At 50.5% G+C, this 14,487-nt stretch overlaps 6 protein-coding genes across 6 annotated transcripts; 3 read left to right on the top strand and 3 right to left on the bottom strand.

The window, feature by feature from the left end:
* Positions 1-422: 422 nt before the first annotated feature.
* Positions 423-2,226, bottom strand: M430DRAFT_51163 (hypothetical protein; the record flags this gene model as incomplete). The annotated part of the gene is made up of 3 exons (XM_024868194.1): positions 423-1,611; positions 1,674-1,695; positions 1,746-2,226. The coding sequence occupies 3 exons, from the start codon at positions 2,224-2,226 to the stop codon at positions 423-425; spliced, it is 1,692 nt and encodes a 563-aa protein (XP_024720333.1).
* A 1,573-nt stretch (positions 2,227-3,799) lies between these two features.
* On the top strand, positions 3,800-5,409 carry M430DRAFT_42804 (hypothetical protein; the record flags this gene model as incomplete). The annotated part of the gene is made up of 4 exons (XM_024867582.1): positions 3,800-3,846; positions 4,326-4,544; positions 4,919-5,030; positions 5,089-5,409. The coding sequence occupies 4 exons, from the start codon at positions 3,800-3,802 to the stop codon at positions 5,407-5,409; spliced, it is 699 nt and encodes a 232-aa protein (XP_024720332.1).
* Positions 5,410-5,529: 120 nt separating this feature from the next.
* Positions 5,530-7,804, bottom strand: M430DRAFT_141247 (hypothetical protein). The gene is made up of 7 exons (XM_024862702.1): positions 7,696-7,804; positions 7,621-7,641; positions 6,703-7,514; positions 6,386-6,410; positions 6,247-6,330; positions 6,065-6,185; positions 5,530-6,016 (listed from the first exon to the last, which is right to left on the bottom strand). The coding sequence occupies exons 1-7, from the start codon at positions 7,714-7,716 to the stop codon at positions 5,997-5,999; spliced, it is 1,104 nt and encodes a 367-aa protein (XP_024720331.1). The 5' UTR covers positions 7,717-7,804; the 3' UTR covers positions 5,530-5,996.
* A 509-nt stretch (positions 7,805-8,313) lies between these two features.
* On the top strand, positions 8,314-9,399 carry M430DRAFT_35477 (hypothetical protein). Its single transcript, XM_024866747.1, has 2 exons — positions 8,314-8,490; positions 8,537-9,399. Exons 1-2 carry the CDS (start codon positions 8,349-8,351, stop codon positions 8,932-8,934), a joined length of 540 nt encoding a protein of 179 aa, XP_024720330.1. The 5' UTR covers positions 8,314-8,348; the 3' UTR covers positions 8,935-9,399.
* Positions 8,950-9,741, bottom strand: M430DRAFT_103302 (hypothetical protein; the record flags this gene model as incomplete). The annotated part of the gene is made up of 2 exons (XM_024860858.1): positions 8,950-9,561; positions 9,607-9,741. 2 exons carry the CDS (start codon positions 9,739-9,741, stop codon positions 8,950-8,952), a joined length of 747 nt encoding a protein of 248 aa, XP_024720329.1.
* A 1,788-nt stretch (positions 9,742-11,529) lies between these two features.
* Positions 11,530-11,883, top strand: M430DRAFT_102680 (hypothetical protein; the record flags this gene model as incomplete). The annotated part of the gene is made up of 1 exon (XM_024860814.1): positions 11,530-11,883. A coding segment is annotated over one exon (354 nt), but the record flags the coding sequence as incomplete, so codon positions are not given.
* Positions 11,884-14,487: the final 2,604 nt, after the last annotated feature.

The raw sequence follows: 14,487 nt of genomic DNA, 5'->3' as shown, positions 1-14,487 counted from the left end.
CACAAAGAGATACATAGATAGATAGATAGATAGGATAACACCGTGCTAGCTATGAGAAGAACGAGATATGGAAAGAGGAGCGACGCCGGAAATAGAGGAGGTCGCGTGAGCGGGAAGATGTATCTTGCTTGGGTATATGTTTTCCGGATCCGAATGTTGCCAGCCTGCAACCCCCGACCGAGAAGTGCGATGTGGAGAGTATAATGTAAAACGGAACGGGCAGAGAGTAAGAACAGGACCAAAATAAGAGGAAAGGAGGAATCGCTAGTTTTAACGCGGTGGATGCCGATGTACAGGTTTTTTGGCAAGCAGAAAACGCCGCGGTTGAATGCTGGCTAGGGCGGAAGGTAAAGTGCGTAGAAGATATACAGGTTCTTTTTTTGTTCTTTGCTTTTTTCGAAGGACGTTGGAGAGGACGGATTCTAGCAACCCGCGCTCATTGACTGCTCCATTTTGGGCGCTGAAATCTCGCACTCCTGCTCGGGGATTCGATGAAGACCTCCGGGTAACGGACCGTTAGACTGCAGCCGTAGTTTTTCCGTCAGTTTCAGGACCGTTAGGTACTCGTTCTGGTCCACAAGCCCTGTAGGCGCCTGCTGGAAGTAGGTGAGTAACGTATCGAGGGCTCTTCGGGCGTCGTCGGACGTTGGTGAACTCGGTGCTGATGATCCAGGCGGTGATTGCAGACCGGTGATTGGAGTGTTTGAGGAGGGCGGAGCCATTGATCCATTGCTACTGCTGTGGTGTAATGGAGGTGACGAGATTGCCGAGTCCATGCCAAATGGAGGAGGCATCTCATGCATCGGAGAGTCCAATGTGGAGGAAGGTGCAGTTACGGGCAAGTATTTCGGCGTCATGGGCTCCGAAACCTGCGGCGAGACGAAGGATGGGTCAATCCCCAACATGGGAAACGTCTGACTTCTCGGTCGTTGGAAGTTATTGCCCGGTGGGGGAATTCGAGATTGCTGGGAGGGCATCCATGAACTAGAATTGGTCTCGGGTGAAAAGGAGAAGGACGTTGTGGGACTCGTAGGTCCTGCGGAAAATGACCCAGGGGTGGTATCTATAAAAGCACTGGATAAAGAAGTAGTACTTTGTGAATTGGAGTGCCTGTAGGCATCATTTCCCTGGTCGAAATAGCTATTCAGGCCGTCACTGTTCAGGTCATCGTCACTCTTAGTAGCAGATAAAGGTGGCGGAGATGGTAAGCCGTTGGGCGACGTCGGGGAGATTCCGTTAGGTGTTTGAGAAGCAGAAGGCCCAGCTGAGTCTGGATTAAGAGAACCACTGTCCGAGATGTTGGTTTCGGAGGCCCTTCTCGTTAGTTTGCCTGTCCCAATCCCGTTCTTCTGTTTGAACTTCTCAAGCCAGCTAGCACTACTCGTCTTCAAGTGACTCTCGTTGTTGCCAACCGTGGTCGCAAAAAATCGAGCCTTCTCCTTGATTGCCGCATCCGTTAAGGGGAGGCCTTTTTTCTGATTATTCCTAACCCAGTTTGAAAGCGCTCTCTCTATATCAGGAAATTTGCCTTTGGCGCGTTTCACTGGAGACAGACTCCGATCCTCTGGGAATAGGTACTTTTCTCTTTGACGGAGAACCTTCGACACGGTACTGAAAAATGAAGGTTTAGCTACTGAAAGTGGACATGGGAAATTTGATAAGTAGAAATCTACCTTCGTTCGACACCAAACATTGCTAGGCTGAATTAGTGGAGGACTTTCAGATATTGTCATTTCAACTCTCACCTCCAATCTCAGTCTGCTTTACCGAAGGGTTATCCTCATGGTACTGACACATGCGCCTTCGGTCACTATCGGTGAGCGTCTTTCTTGGAGACGGAGTCGCATGAATCGCTGGTAACTTTGGAGCATTTCCTTTGACCACAGGAGGGGCTGACGCTGGTGGTATCGCGACTGGCGGGGCCGGGTAACTTGCTGGGTTCGTCAGCATACTCGGCCACGTGGGATGGCTGGGCATGATGAGAGGTAGTAATTGCTGGTGCGTTGTTTGAACTGGATGTGGTTGCGACATTCTCTGGGAGTTAAACGACGATTCCGCCGGCAATTGATTCAGCGGCTGGATGAACCCAAAACCTCCATGCTCGTACATCGGCGATTGATTTTGCGACGAAGCGTAGCTGTTATTGATTTCAACCCATCCATCATTGCTGCCAAAGGCGATCTCATGTCCACTGTGGTGTTCGTGGTCCATGCCGATTTGGGCCATCATGGACTCCTGCATGCTTTGGACGGCGTGCCTGCTTCGCGCAAGTTGCGATGCGATAGCAACCAGCAATTGCACGCCGATACTGCGAGCACACAAAAGGCGAGGGCGCCGACGTCGACGTCGAAGATGTTCCTGGCAAAGGCAGTCCTCAAGAACGGCAGACTGCATGCATGATAAGCAATGGTTCCTGGGGCGGCGCTGATATGAACCCTGCCTCGCCGACGGCAACAGCAGCAGCGTCCTTGAATTTGCAAGAGGGACAGAGGTCGAGTCGAAGGCGAACAGCTGCTTCAACGCGCGGGAAGTACAAAATCGAGCAAAGACAGTATGTGAAGCATGCAGCTCGAGAGGCTCGAGACAGGTGGAGGAGGGCAAACCGAATAATGCCGGAAGAGGGTAAGAGATGTATGTAGGTGTAGGTTAGGTATGTACGGGGAGGCAGACGGCAGGCAAGCGGACCAGGAAGAAGGCAGATACTAGAAAGCTACAGGACTTGCTGCGCGGTCCGTCCTCTGCCTCCGTCCATGTGCGGAGAAGCTGTGGCTTTGGGCGAGTGGATGCCGAGCCAGGTCCCTCAAGCAGACCTAGCCAAACAGTCAAGGTTCTTTGAGCGCGGGTACGAGGGTAGCCTGTGTGCACTGTGCCTAGGGCGAGCATGGCCGGTTTGCGTTGCAAGGGGGGTGGGGGAGGTGGGCAGGATTGCTCGATATGCCTTGATGAATTTCATGGATTATTATTACCGCCAGTAATAATGTTCATGGATGGAGGATTGGCGGCGGATGGACGTGGATTGTGAGAGGGAGGCCAGGACTTTCTGCCTCTCCTCTGATTCTGTTGATCCTCTTCCCACCGTCGTTCACAGCACAGGAGTAGCAGTAGCTTTGTACGTAGTAAGAGCCGTCGTCGTCGTAATACGTCGTAATTCTGTTGTTATACCGTTATACGGCGTAATAACGCAATGCTCCATCTTTCGACGTCCGGCGAGCCTGCAAAGTGCGAATCCCTTCCCTATGGGCCTTTCGATCGCAGAACCCCTTCACCCTCTCGACCCTCTCGAGGGTAGACCCTCTCTCTCGCCGCTCTCGACCTATCGACGCGGCAGATTGGAGGCCGAGGAAGCAAGCCACCTGGGGCGCGGCATAGGCGTGAGGCTTGGTGTACCGTGGATACCAGAAGGAGTCTACGGAGTAAGGGTATCCCACTACTTACTACCTAGGCACTGGCAGGCCACGCTACGACGATATGACTGGGTACTGTGCTTCGTATCGTACGGCCAGTGCCAGATACCCGTCCTCCGTAGAACTCGACGACCAGTGACCACTTTCTGAGTAATGCCGTGGTAGTAGTCAGTCTACCATGGCCCGTTCCTTCACCTCCCGAGCCACGGCGAGCCAAGGCAAGGCTTTACGCCGAGTCTCATGGAGACTACTGGAGTTATGGTCCATACTCCATAGGATAATGGGAGGGATACCGGACCCTGATCGCTGAAGGGCGCAGCGAGGCTAAATTGCATTCGCAGCCTGCAACTGGTCTAACAGCAACTGAATTCCTGGCAATAATAACCGCGAGCAAGATGTCAACGCTCCGAGGCGGCCGATACCGTTCCTCTGGCCCAAAGCAGTAAGTCATGTCATGTCAAAGAGGTCGGGGTACTGTACATAGTAATCATGATGATCAGGAATCATATCATGTCATATATAAGTATGTAGAACTATAACCCCAAGATGCGATGCGATCTGTGCTCATTGCCCAGGCACATGCACAGATACTCGGCGAGGTTGGGTAGCATTTTCGTCCAGGAAGTCAAGGCAAGGCAGAGCAGGGCAGGGCAATTGGATAGAGGGTCAAACGTACCATACGTAGTACCTTACCTACCGAGTAGTAGATGCTCCGCAGGGTCCAAGCCAAGAAATAATCCCCTCGTGCCAGACGTTCAGATGTCAAAGACGTCCAGTCTAGTAGTAGTCCCAGCCACTGGTCCGCTCCAACCGGCTCGAGGTACTGTACAATGCCCTCATATTATTACCTTATTATTACCTCCGCTGTAATAATAATAGTAGTATGTACCCATTATTCTTCCCTCCGTCCTAACTCCTGAGTCCTGATCCTCTGATCGCCCTCTTTTCTCCCCTCGGCCGCGAACACGAGCCACCGGAGATCGAAATCTCGACAGACCAGTCTGACCAGATGCCAGAGCCGTTTACACATCCACAGTCGAAGCTCCGAGGGGATCTGCAGGGCCCTAGGGAAACAGTTTCTGAAATGCTCCTAGCGGAGCAGTCCGGACAAATCGAACACGCCAAAGCGGACAAGCTCACGTAGCTCCTCGACCATATTCGGAATTCTAATCCTAGCCCGCTTCTAAGTTCTCAGGCTCTCCCTGGCCCGCTCTCTTCAGCCGTCAGGCAGTTTAGCCAACTCTGCATAAAACGCGAGGAGACGGGTCGTGCCAGCGGGGGAGGGAAGTATTCATAATATTAATACGCACCGTTCCTCTTTGTGATTGGGGCACTGGGGCAGAAGAGCGAAAAACGTACTCCGTAAGTCACGCCAACGGTCAAGAGCCGTCACGTGCGAAACAGTCAAACAAACCTCCGTATCGTTGCGAGTATCCCCGGTACAGTTACGGAGGAGCACAGTCCTGCTTGCTCAGCAATGGCCGATGACTGACTGAGGCTCACTGAACTAATAGTCATGTCATGATATCACCCACGCTGTTCTGCATCAAGAAGGTCGCCGCCGCGCAAGGGACGTCTTATCGAGTACCGACCGCGAGCAGGCTGGATGGACGATACTGTCTCCAGGTTCTAGGCTTTCGCGCCATGTACACACAGTCCTCCGGTGTGCGCCCACGACGATCAGGGAGCGAATCGAACAGATCCCGTGTCGAGTGTTTTGCTTCGGCGGTACGAGATCGATTTCCACTCGACCATCTCCGGCCCAATGAGCGCCCCGCAATCCTATTTTGCCAAACGATTGGCTGAGGATTTTCGCATGTTCCCATATCCCCCAACCCTCGCCCGCAGCGTGCTGACCGCGGCCGCGACCCGGCAGGAGGCCCTGGAGGCTGAAGCACAGAGGTCGCTGCTCTGCCATCGTGCTGCAGTAAGCGCCGAGCGCGCGACGACCCGTTGTCCGTGCTTCCATGACGGATGTGCCATGGTCCATGATGATGCGCTCTGATGCTTGTGGATTGCAATATTCGAGGGAGGGGGTTTTCGGTTATGCAAGTGGGTGCCTTTTGGAGCGTGCTCTCAGGCATCCCCAGTCTATCACTGATGCATCAAAATGTGCTTATCTGGGGTAACCTCAAGACCCCAACGACTGAACAACAGCAACGGAATCTGAAAACTATTCATATCTTCTTTTTAATCTGTTTTGTATTCATCTTCTTTGGACTTGCTCTCTCTAGTTGGAATCGCCTTATCGAACGTGACGGTAGTAGCGAGTGACCTTCTCCTGGAGAATAACTGGGATATCATTCTTGTCTCAAAGTCGTATGTACCACCCTTTTCCCTCTCGAGGACATTCCGGGGGATTGCCAGATCCTCAGCTCTCAAATCGACATGGACTTGCGGTTGCTGCGGAGTCGGTTGAGCTTGGCAATGGTCGCCCGGATGATATAGCACCTCGCCCAGAGTGACGCCGTCGACTTCTGGCAAAGATCATATTATCTACAAAAACAACGTTCCCATATACCACCTCTTTTGGACGTTCATCTTACTTGGAGTTTCCTTGGAAGACCATGAATTTGTGCGAGGGAATGCCGTTTACCGCTTGATGATGGTAACTGTACGGGTTAGCCAAAGTCGTGAAAAGAGGTCGCTTGGATACTCACTAATGTCTTCATCGGCCAGTTCATGACTCAAGCCTACTCTTTGCGGCTGGTGCTTGACAGATTTTCCGTACACAATAGCTACCTTGAACTGTTCCACAATGGTCTTATGAATGGCATTGCACTTGGACGGTCAGTATGGAGTAAAAGGCGACACTCTATTCATATAACGAGGAGCTACTTACGAAATCTTCAACTGTGCACTTGTTGGAACGTAGCACGACTGGTGCAGTGTAGTCAGGTAGTTTCCCCTTTGGCTTAGTGTATACCTTCATCAGACCTATAGTTAGCAATGACCCGCTTCATCACGATGGGCCAACATACCCTCACGAGATTAAGCTTTTCCCACCTAAATTGAAGTTAGCATAAAGTACAGTGACACTCAGGAGGATGTTATTTGCCGGAAAACCGCTCGTCTGTTCAAGACTTCTTGAATACAGCCAGTTGATAGACTGGTAGAAGTAGGCTAGCCCATTCCCTTATTTTCTCTTCCATGTATCGCGCCCCAAACGTTCACGGAAATGGTTCAACTTGTACATAAATGAGGAAAACCACCTCGTATGAGGTATGCAATAGGCCCAGTGACCCAGATGCTCAAGAATACATAGACTCGAATAGGAAATGTTGGGTTCGGTACTCACATTTGTTCCAACAATTCATCGATATTCCAGCCATGCTCCGAAGAAATTGGGCATGCATTTGGAATCCTGTAGAGTAGATCCAACTCCTCTATCGAGATTGCGTCGATTTTGTTTAATGCGTAAATGACTGGAATATAACTTCTGCTCTTGGCCTCCAAGACATCAATGAGGTCGTCAATCGTGGCGTCGCACCGAATCGCGATGTCCGCAGACGATATTTTATATTCTGCCATGACAGCCTTGATCTCGTCGTGGTCGATGTGCGTCAGAGGCACGGTATTCGTGATGCTGATCCCTCCCTTGTCTTTCTTTTTGAAAACAATGTTCGGTGGCTGTTTGTTGACCCGGATACCAAAGCCCTCCAACTCAGCTTCAATAATTTTCTTGTCAGTGAGAGGCTTGTTGACGTCCAGGACGATGAAGATCAAATGACATGTCTTTGCCACCGCAATGACTTGTCGACCTCTTCCTTTTCCGTCCTTTGCTCCTTGAATGATACCTGGCAAATCCAGCATTTGTATCTTAGCTCCATTATATATGACTTGGCCCGGGACCGTTGTCAACGTTGTGAATTCGTACGCGGCGGCTTCTGAGTGCTGTCCAGTAAGCCGGCTCATAAGAGTACTCTTCCCCACGGAGGGAAACCCTATGAAACCGACACTGGCAACACCCGTTCTTGCAACATCAAATCCCGCTCCACCGCCACCGCCACTGGAATGTGGGGTTAACAACTCTCGTTTTAACTTGGCAAGTTTAGCTTTGAGTTGTCCCAGATGATAGGACGTGGCTTTGTTTTTCTGGGTTTTGGCCATCTGCAAGATAGTTAGCAGGTAAAATTGAAGTGAATAATTCAACTGCTTGAAGACAGCAGTATCTATCTTGATGGCGGCGGGAGTGCCGCCGGTATGGGCTTCTTACTTCGGCCTCGATCTCTTTTATCTGTGGCGGGGTTGTTAGCTGCGACTTCGAATATGGGCTGGATAAACCACCTACCTTATCTACTGTGGTCGACATTATTGCGGTTTCGGAGTAAGATCTCTAGGTGTATTGTTCTATGCGGTCTCTGTATAGGAAGATAGTTGAATGAAAGAGTGCGCAGAAGATCTACAGAGTATGGAAAGAGTAGAAAATGTGGGGGAAGTCATATCTTCAAAATATTGTTCGCTCCTGAGGCACCGACCCGCCCGGAACGGAAAAAACCGACCGGAATAAATTATGGGAAATGGCGCCCAGTGACATTCCCTTCAACATACAGAGATCTCTGTACATCTACCATGGATCCTGGACTGCTGTGTAAGATCTTCTTTACCATTGGGACGGCGGTTGACGTCGGAGGTACTCTGGTGCCTTCATTCCGGCAACATATTATGAATTACGGGTCCAGAGGTACAGAAAAGATCCCAAAAACGGAAGAAGAGGCCAAACAACCCAAATCGAAATTCGCCAATATACTTTATTACATAGCTTCTTTCCAAGTCCCTCATACGTGGTTCACTCATTACTACATTGCGTCTGTATTGTCGTCGATATTCTGGGCTGTTCAAATCCTCACGCATGGAAGAGCCTTCAACTTTCTTGCTTCTCTTTCCCAGCAAGCAAACGCTGGAGGGATGACAGTGAACCAAGTCCTATTGGCTTGGTGCTTCATGACGATACAAGGAACAAGGAGACTCTACGAATCCATCACGCTCACGAAGCCTTCTCAATCGAAGATGTGGGTTGGTATTTGGTTACTGGGAATTGCGTTTTATATTTTTATGGGTATCTCGATTTGGATTGAGGGGATCTGTGAGTAATTTTTGTAAGAATTACTGCTATGAACTGACACTTTCAGCTACACTGAGCAAGGCTGAATCACCGGCAAATCTCCTAGTCTTTTCAAAACCATCCATGAAGACCTTCGTTGCAGTTCCCATCTTCATTCTCGCATCCGGTATCCAGCACGATTGCCATGAATACCTTGCCAGCCTGAAGAAGTATACCCTTCCGGAGCACCATCTGTTCCGGTCGGTAGTATGCCCGCATTATACCAGCGAGTGCTTCATTTATCTCGCGATAGCTATTCTAGCGGCGCCCAAAGGACAAATGCTGAACGGGACAGTCCTGAGTGGTATGGGATTTGTGGTTTCAAATCTCGCTGTAACGGCCGACTCTACCAGGAAATGGTACGTAGAGAAGTTTGGGGCAGAAAAGTTGAAAGGTCGATGGAGGATGGTGCCGTACATTTATTGATCACATTGTTCTTATTCAACGCTTGCCAAAAATTCCCAGTTTCGCGCCCAGCTTCGATACCTTGATTACATGGCGATACGTGAGGCTTGTTCGTGTTCGGCGCTCGAGTTTTCCATTTACGATTTCATCGGGAGATCGAAGGAGCTCCCAATTAGAGACAGTTGTTGGATTAAGGTCAACATATTCATTGACTTCTGCTATGCCATGCAGATAGTCCGTGTAAAGCTCCCCTGCGGTAATGAGTAAGGATCGTGGCTCCTGAAGAATCCGCCATCGTGGCTGATCTTCCACAGCTCCATCCTCTTTGCTGCCATAAATATCCAAACAAATACTGGCTCCCAGGCTAACTGTGCATACCACGGGATAATATGCAGCGCCATCTTTGTGAGGCATTATTCCCTGCCCTGGCAAATATTCGTTGATTAGGACATGGTTCGGGACCAGCTTTTTTGACTTCTCGCCATCTTCGACAGACATCTGGTAAGAAAGCAACCGAGAGATTACAGGTTCCGTCAACCATGTCGGTAGAGGAGAGTCCAAGAGAGTGTCCTTATTCAAATCAGATGGCCAAGTCTGGAGTCTCCGACGTGAAAGTTGCTTCCATCGAGGCTTCGGAGCTGTTTCGATCTGTACTGGTCAGTACACGATAAGACGAACTTTCACGGAACCAACCTTCTTCAAGAGAACTTGCTCTTCTTCTTCGCTGATGAAGTCTGCGATGTAGTAAGCGCGTGACGGGAGTCGTTTGATTCTGACATCTTCGAGAGATGCTGGCATGACTATTAGTTGACGGGCTTCGCCTTCCATAGCAAGTGATCAGTTCTGCAGAGTACCAGGAAACAGCGGTCTCCCTGCAATGTATGCGCACGATATCAACGTTGATTGAGTTATCCTCACACTCCGATATATTCGTACCGTGTTATTGATTCAATGCAATGGCCCACCGATTCGCCACGAACCAGAATCTCACGTTCAGACACGTCGGTACATCGAGCATTTCCTGGATCGACAAGAGAGTGAAAGAATCCTAACTTGTGTGAATGGTCGATGCCGGCCCTCCCACTTGCTCGTCTTGTCGCATATACCCCTTTCTTTTCATTTGGGGGCGAAGATGATCTCTTCCTCGTAAAGGAACTGCGAAAGATAGCCTGAAACGGGCCACCGTATTGGTAGCGAGTCCAATGAAGGCGAGCAGCCCCCGACCTTCAACATCTCCAGATTGAGGTTCTTTCTTCTGAACACCAACGCCCAAACCCACCCATCATTATAGAATAGAGCGTCTCGCAATACCCCACTTACTCATGTACTATTGACAATCGAGCCTCACATCCCCGCGACGACCCGACATCGAGTTTTGTAGACCTCACGGCCCAAGGACTCGGATGCTCCTCCTTGTCCTTCTCACCAGACACTGTCAAGGTGTCTCTCAGTAAATCGGAACAGGATGGTGTGCAGGTGTCGGCGACACCCAGGCTAGATGCTATGGACGCGCCAGATGCCGTGGATGCTCCCGCCGCGAAACCGCCCGCCTCGCCGCCTGGGTCTGTCCATGAAGGTGTCAAAGGTGCAGCAGACATCACTCCGAATCACATCAGATCGTCTCCGCCGGTGCTGAAACACGATGCTTCGATGGATTTGGATCCGCCAAATGGGACTCCTGAAGATGCTGGGGTAAAGAGTGACTCTGAAGCAGAAACAATTGTTCTACCGGGCAAGGACGGCCACTCCCCCTCGAAAACGCGGAAATCGATCAAACATGAAGACAAAAGCGACGACGAGGAGATGCGCGACGCTCCAGATGTTGCAAGTGGGAGTGGGAATGGCAGAGACGGTGATATGGATATTGATGTGAAGGAGAAGGCAGTTATTGAATCCCGAGAAGAGGGAGGGCCCAAGCCAAGCGAACCCAGCATCGCGACTTCGACGCTCGGAAAAAGAAAACGACCCAAACACGGAGATGGGGATGGAGATGGAGATCGCAACGGCAATGGCCATGGTAATGGCCATGGTAATGGAAACAAAGATGGCCCTGCGCACCTTGGGCATTCGAGCGGCCTCAGCTCTGTGCCCACATCACCCGCCGCTACCACCAGATCGAAACCAGCAGCGTCCGATTCCGATGTTTCTAGGTCACCATCACCACGTCCTCCTGTTCGAGACAAGGCCAAATCTGTCGATCGGGTTCTTCCACGACGAAAACAGTACGCTTCGGGGTCCGGGGATGAAGGCGAGGGTGAGGGTGAGGGTGAGGGGGATATACAGAGATTTAACAGACAGCGAAGTTCTGGTGCCGATCAAAGACAAGGCAAAGGCCGTCGCACCTCACTGAAGCCAAGTACCGAGAATAGTTCACAGAAGCGCACCAGATCAATCTCACCACACCCAAGGGGCCATAAACGAAGCGTTTCGACACAGCTTCCCTCAAAATCCACGCATGGGTTAAGCCACAAGAAGAAACGCGTTCCAGCGCCGCTCCAGTCAACAGAGTACCAATCCGACGAGTCTTCAGCCAGTGCAAGTTCGCATCCTCGAAGTTCACGATTTCGGCATCTTGCTGGTCCAACGACGGGTGACTCGACGATCTCGCCAGCCAGAATGGCACCCCACAAGAAGCATGTCAATTCTTCTGGGCAGACTCTGGTTGTAAGGGCATGCGCGTCCGGTAAGCTGGACGTCGTTAAACAAAGGCTAGAAGAAAGGCCGGAAGACCTCGATGAGGCAGACCATGCCAAGAACACTCCCCTCCATGCTGCCAGCATTGCTGGCCATGCAGATATTGTCAAACTTCTGTTGGATGCAGGTTGTATTGTTGATCCAGTCAACGTCGCCCGAGATACGCCCCTACACGATGCGATTGATAATGGCCATCTCGAGTGTGTCAAACTTCTGCTCGACGCCGGTGCCAATCCACGGAAAGCAAATGGCAAAGGTGAAGACCCGTATGATCTCGTAGATGACGAGGATGAAGCTGCAGCGGAGATGAAAGCAGCGATCAATGCAGCAAAGCAGAGGACCAGTGATATCCGACGCTCTTCAGAAGATGATCAGATGCCTGATAACACTGATAGCCGTCTATCCTACCCCAAGGAGAGCCCTCGTCATACTCCTCCTGTTCACTCCCATGATTCGTTATCAATCGGTCATACGAGCCGAAGGAATGCTACAACGCGTTCGATCAAGACAAGTGATCGCGAACTATATCAACCGCTCAACTTGAGTGAGCTACGGAGAGCAGCTGGGTCAAACGATATCAGGACTGTTGTCAGGATATTGGATGTTTTCAACAACGAATTGGACGACCCGAAATCTCTCATAATTGCTGCTAAAGCTGGTTACGACGAGGTTATAAATATGTTATTTGGATTCAGTGTTACCAATCCCGATCCCGAGCCTCTTGAGGACATGCCACCAGAGAGTGCAACTCCAATACTGGCTGCAATTGGCAGAGAAAGCCTTAAAGTTATTGAGCTGTTTCTCAACCAGCCTGCCTTCGATCCTACTCGTCTCGTCAACGGAGAGACGTACTACGAGATCGCAAGGAGACGAGGAGGAACTCTGTGGAAGGAAGAAGAAGCGCTGCTGAAAGAAGCATTCTACAAATACAAGAAACCCAACAAGTCGCCTCCAAGTAAGCCGCGATCTCCAGGACTCCGACGGGATGGACGGGAGACAGATCATGAGGGCGAACGACCTCCACGAAGAGATGAGCAACAGACATCTCGGTTACATAAAAGGGACGTGAAAAGCCCCAAAAACAGGGATTCGGAGTCAATCAAAGGTCAGCATAGGAGCAGCTCTTCTACGAGTCAATCAAAAGACGGAATGGGCTCTGCAAAACGGGGCCCAGGACGTCCAAAAAAAGAGGAAAGCGCTCCGTCTGCAACTCTGTCCGATGATGAGACCGCCCCTCTTGGCCCCCCCAAGCAAAAGAACCGAGCTAGACAATCTGAGTCTGATGTTGCTGTTGCATCAGAGAATGAAACCGCAGTCAAGCCGCGACGTAAACTCGTGTCTGGGAAGGAGTTTAGAGGGGAAAGAGAATTGGAGAAGCAACGGCGTGCCAGCATTGCTTCTAACGCGTCTGGGTCTTCTATCAAAGAAAGGCGTGAAGGTGAAGGTAATGCGGATAAACTAGCTAGGAAGTCTAGCCCTAGCGTTTCCCGGATTTCCAACGGTTCAAACCATAGTGAACAAAACTTGACGTCAGAAAAACATTCCGACAAGGAGAGGCCACGATCTCTTAAAAGAGATGATTCAAAAGATAGGCTCACTGCAATACGTGGCGAGAGCCCCGTAAAAAGACCCAGGAAAAGCGAAACCCCACCTCGTTCAGGGATGCAAGAAGTCATGACTGGTTACGATGCGAATGGGGGCCCACAGAAGCGAAGGAGATTGGAAGGAGACGCAAACACCAAGCCGGGATATAAACCAGATGGCGTGTCAAGCACATCCCCAGATGATCGCGTGAGTAACGCTAAATCTGATTCCTCACGCGAGAAAGCTACAGTAAGACCGAGTTCGGATGCAAAAGAGAAGGACAAAGCTATTCGCTCATCTCAAAAACGGGTCGAATCTCCAGAAAGGTCCAAGCACACTCAATCCGATGACCAAGCCCCGAAGAGACAAGCAACTGCCACTTCTGATTCAGCGCTAAAAGTCTCTAAGTCTATTATCGACGAGGCTACCAAGGACGCTGCTGCTGAAAATGCTGCATCAGTTGCATCGAAAGCGGATGAGGCACGGGAGGCACAAGCTCACCGCGAAAAGGAACAGCTTGAAATCAAGCAGAAGGCGGAGTTGGAGAAGAAGCTGGAGCTTGAGCGTATTGAGCAGGCCAGACAAGCGCGACTAGCCCGGGAACAGGCGATACGCGATGAGGAACTGAAACGGCAGCAAGAAGAGAACGAACGGAAAGAACGTCAGCGGAAGGAGGATGCTGATGCACATGCTCGAGAACAAGAGAGGCAAAGAGCCCTGTACCTTGAGCAGGAAAAGCAAAGGCAGAAAGATCTGGAACGTCGACGTGCACAGATTCAGGAACAACAACGAGCTGAGAGAGCAAGAATCGAGGAACAGAAAAATAAGGAACGGCTCTCAAAGTTACCTCTCCTGCTTCGGTGGCTTGATGGGGAGAAAGACCCTAAAACGCCAGATATTGCTGCGCTATTCAGAATTATAGAGGGGTTCCGGTATGATACTATCAAACCGGAAGCTACAGGTCAACCAAATGGTCGAGAACAATGGATGCTCAACACTCATGTAGCTGTTCTACTTGGGGAAAAAGATCTCCAACTCTCGAGATGTAAGTCAATAAAACAACGTTTTGGAATTTTATGCTAACGTTCTTAGACACTGCTTGGGAACGCATTCCTTTATCTCTCGCTACAAAGCAAGCGGTCTGGAGAATTGAAAACGGAATGTACTCGCTCTATGATCCGAATCTAACATGCTTGCGGAAAAGGCTTCCAGAGCAACTCCCAGAACACGGACGGCCGGCTTGGAAGGTGATCGAAGCATGCAAGACACTCTTCCTTGATCTTGACTTGTTCTTCG

Source organism: Amorphotheca resinae, assembly GCF_003019875.1.
Source record: "Amorphotheca resinae ATCC 22711 unplaced genomic scaffold M430scaffold_7, whole genome shotgun sequence".
Taxonomy (NCBI): Eukaryota; Fungi; Ascomycota; class Leotiomycetes; order Helotiales; family Amorphothecaceae; genus Amorphotheca; species Amorphotheca resinae.
Note: the sequence above shows the minus strand (reverse complement) of the source record. Positions and strands in the feature narration are given on the sequence as shown.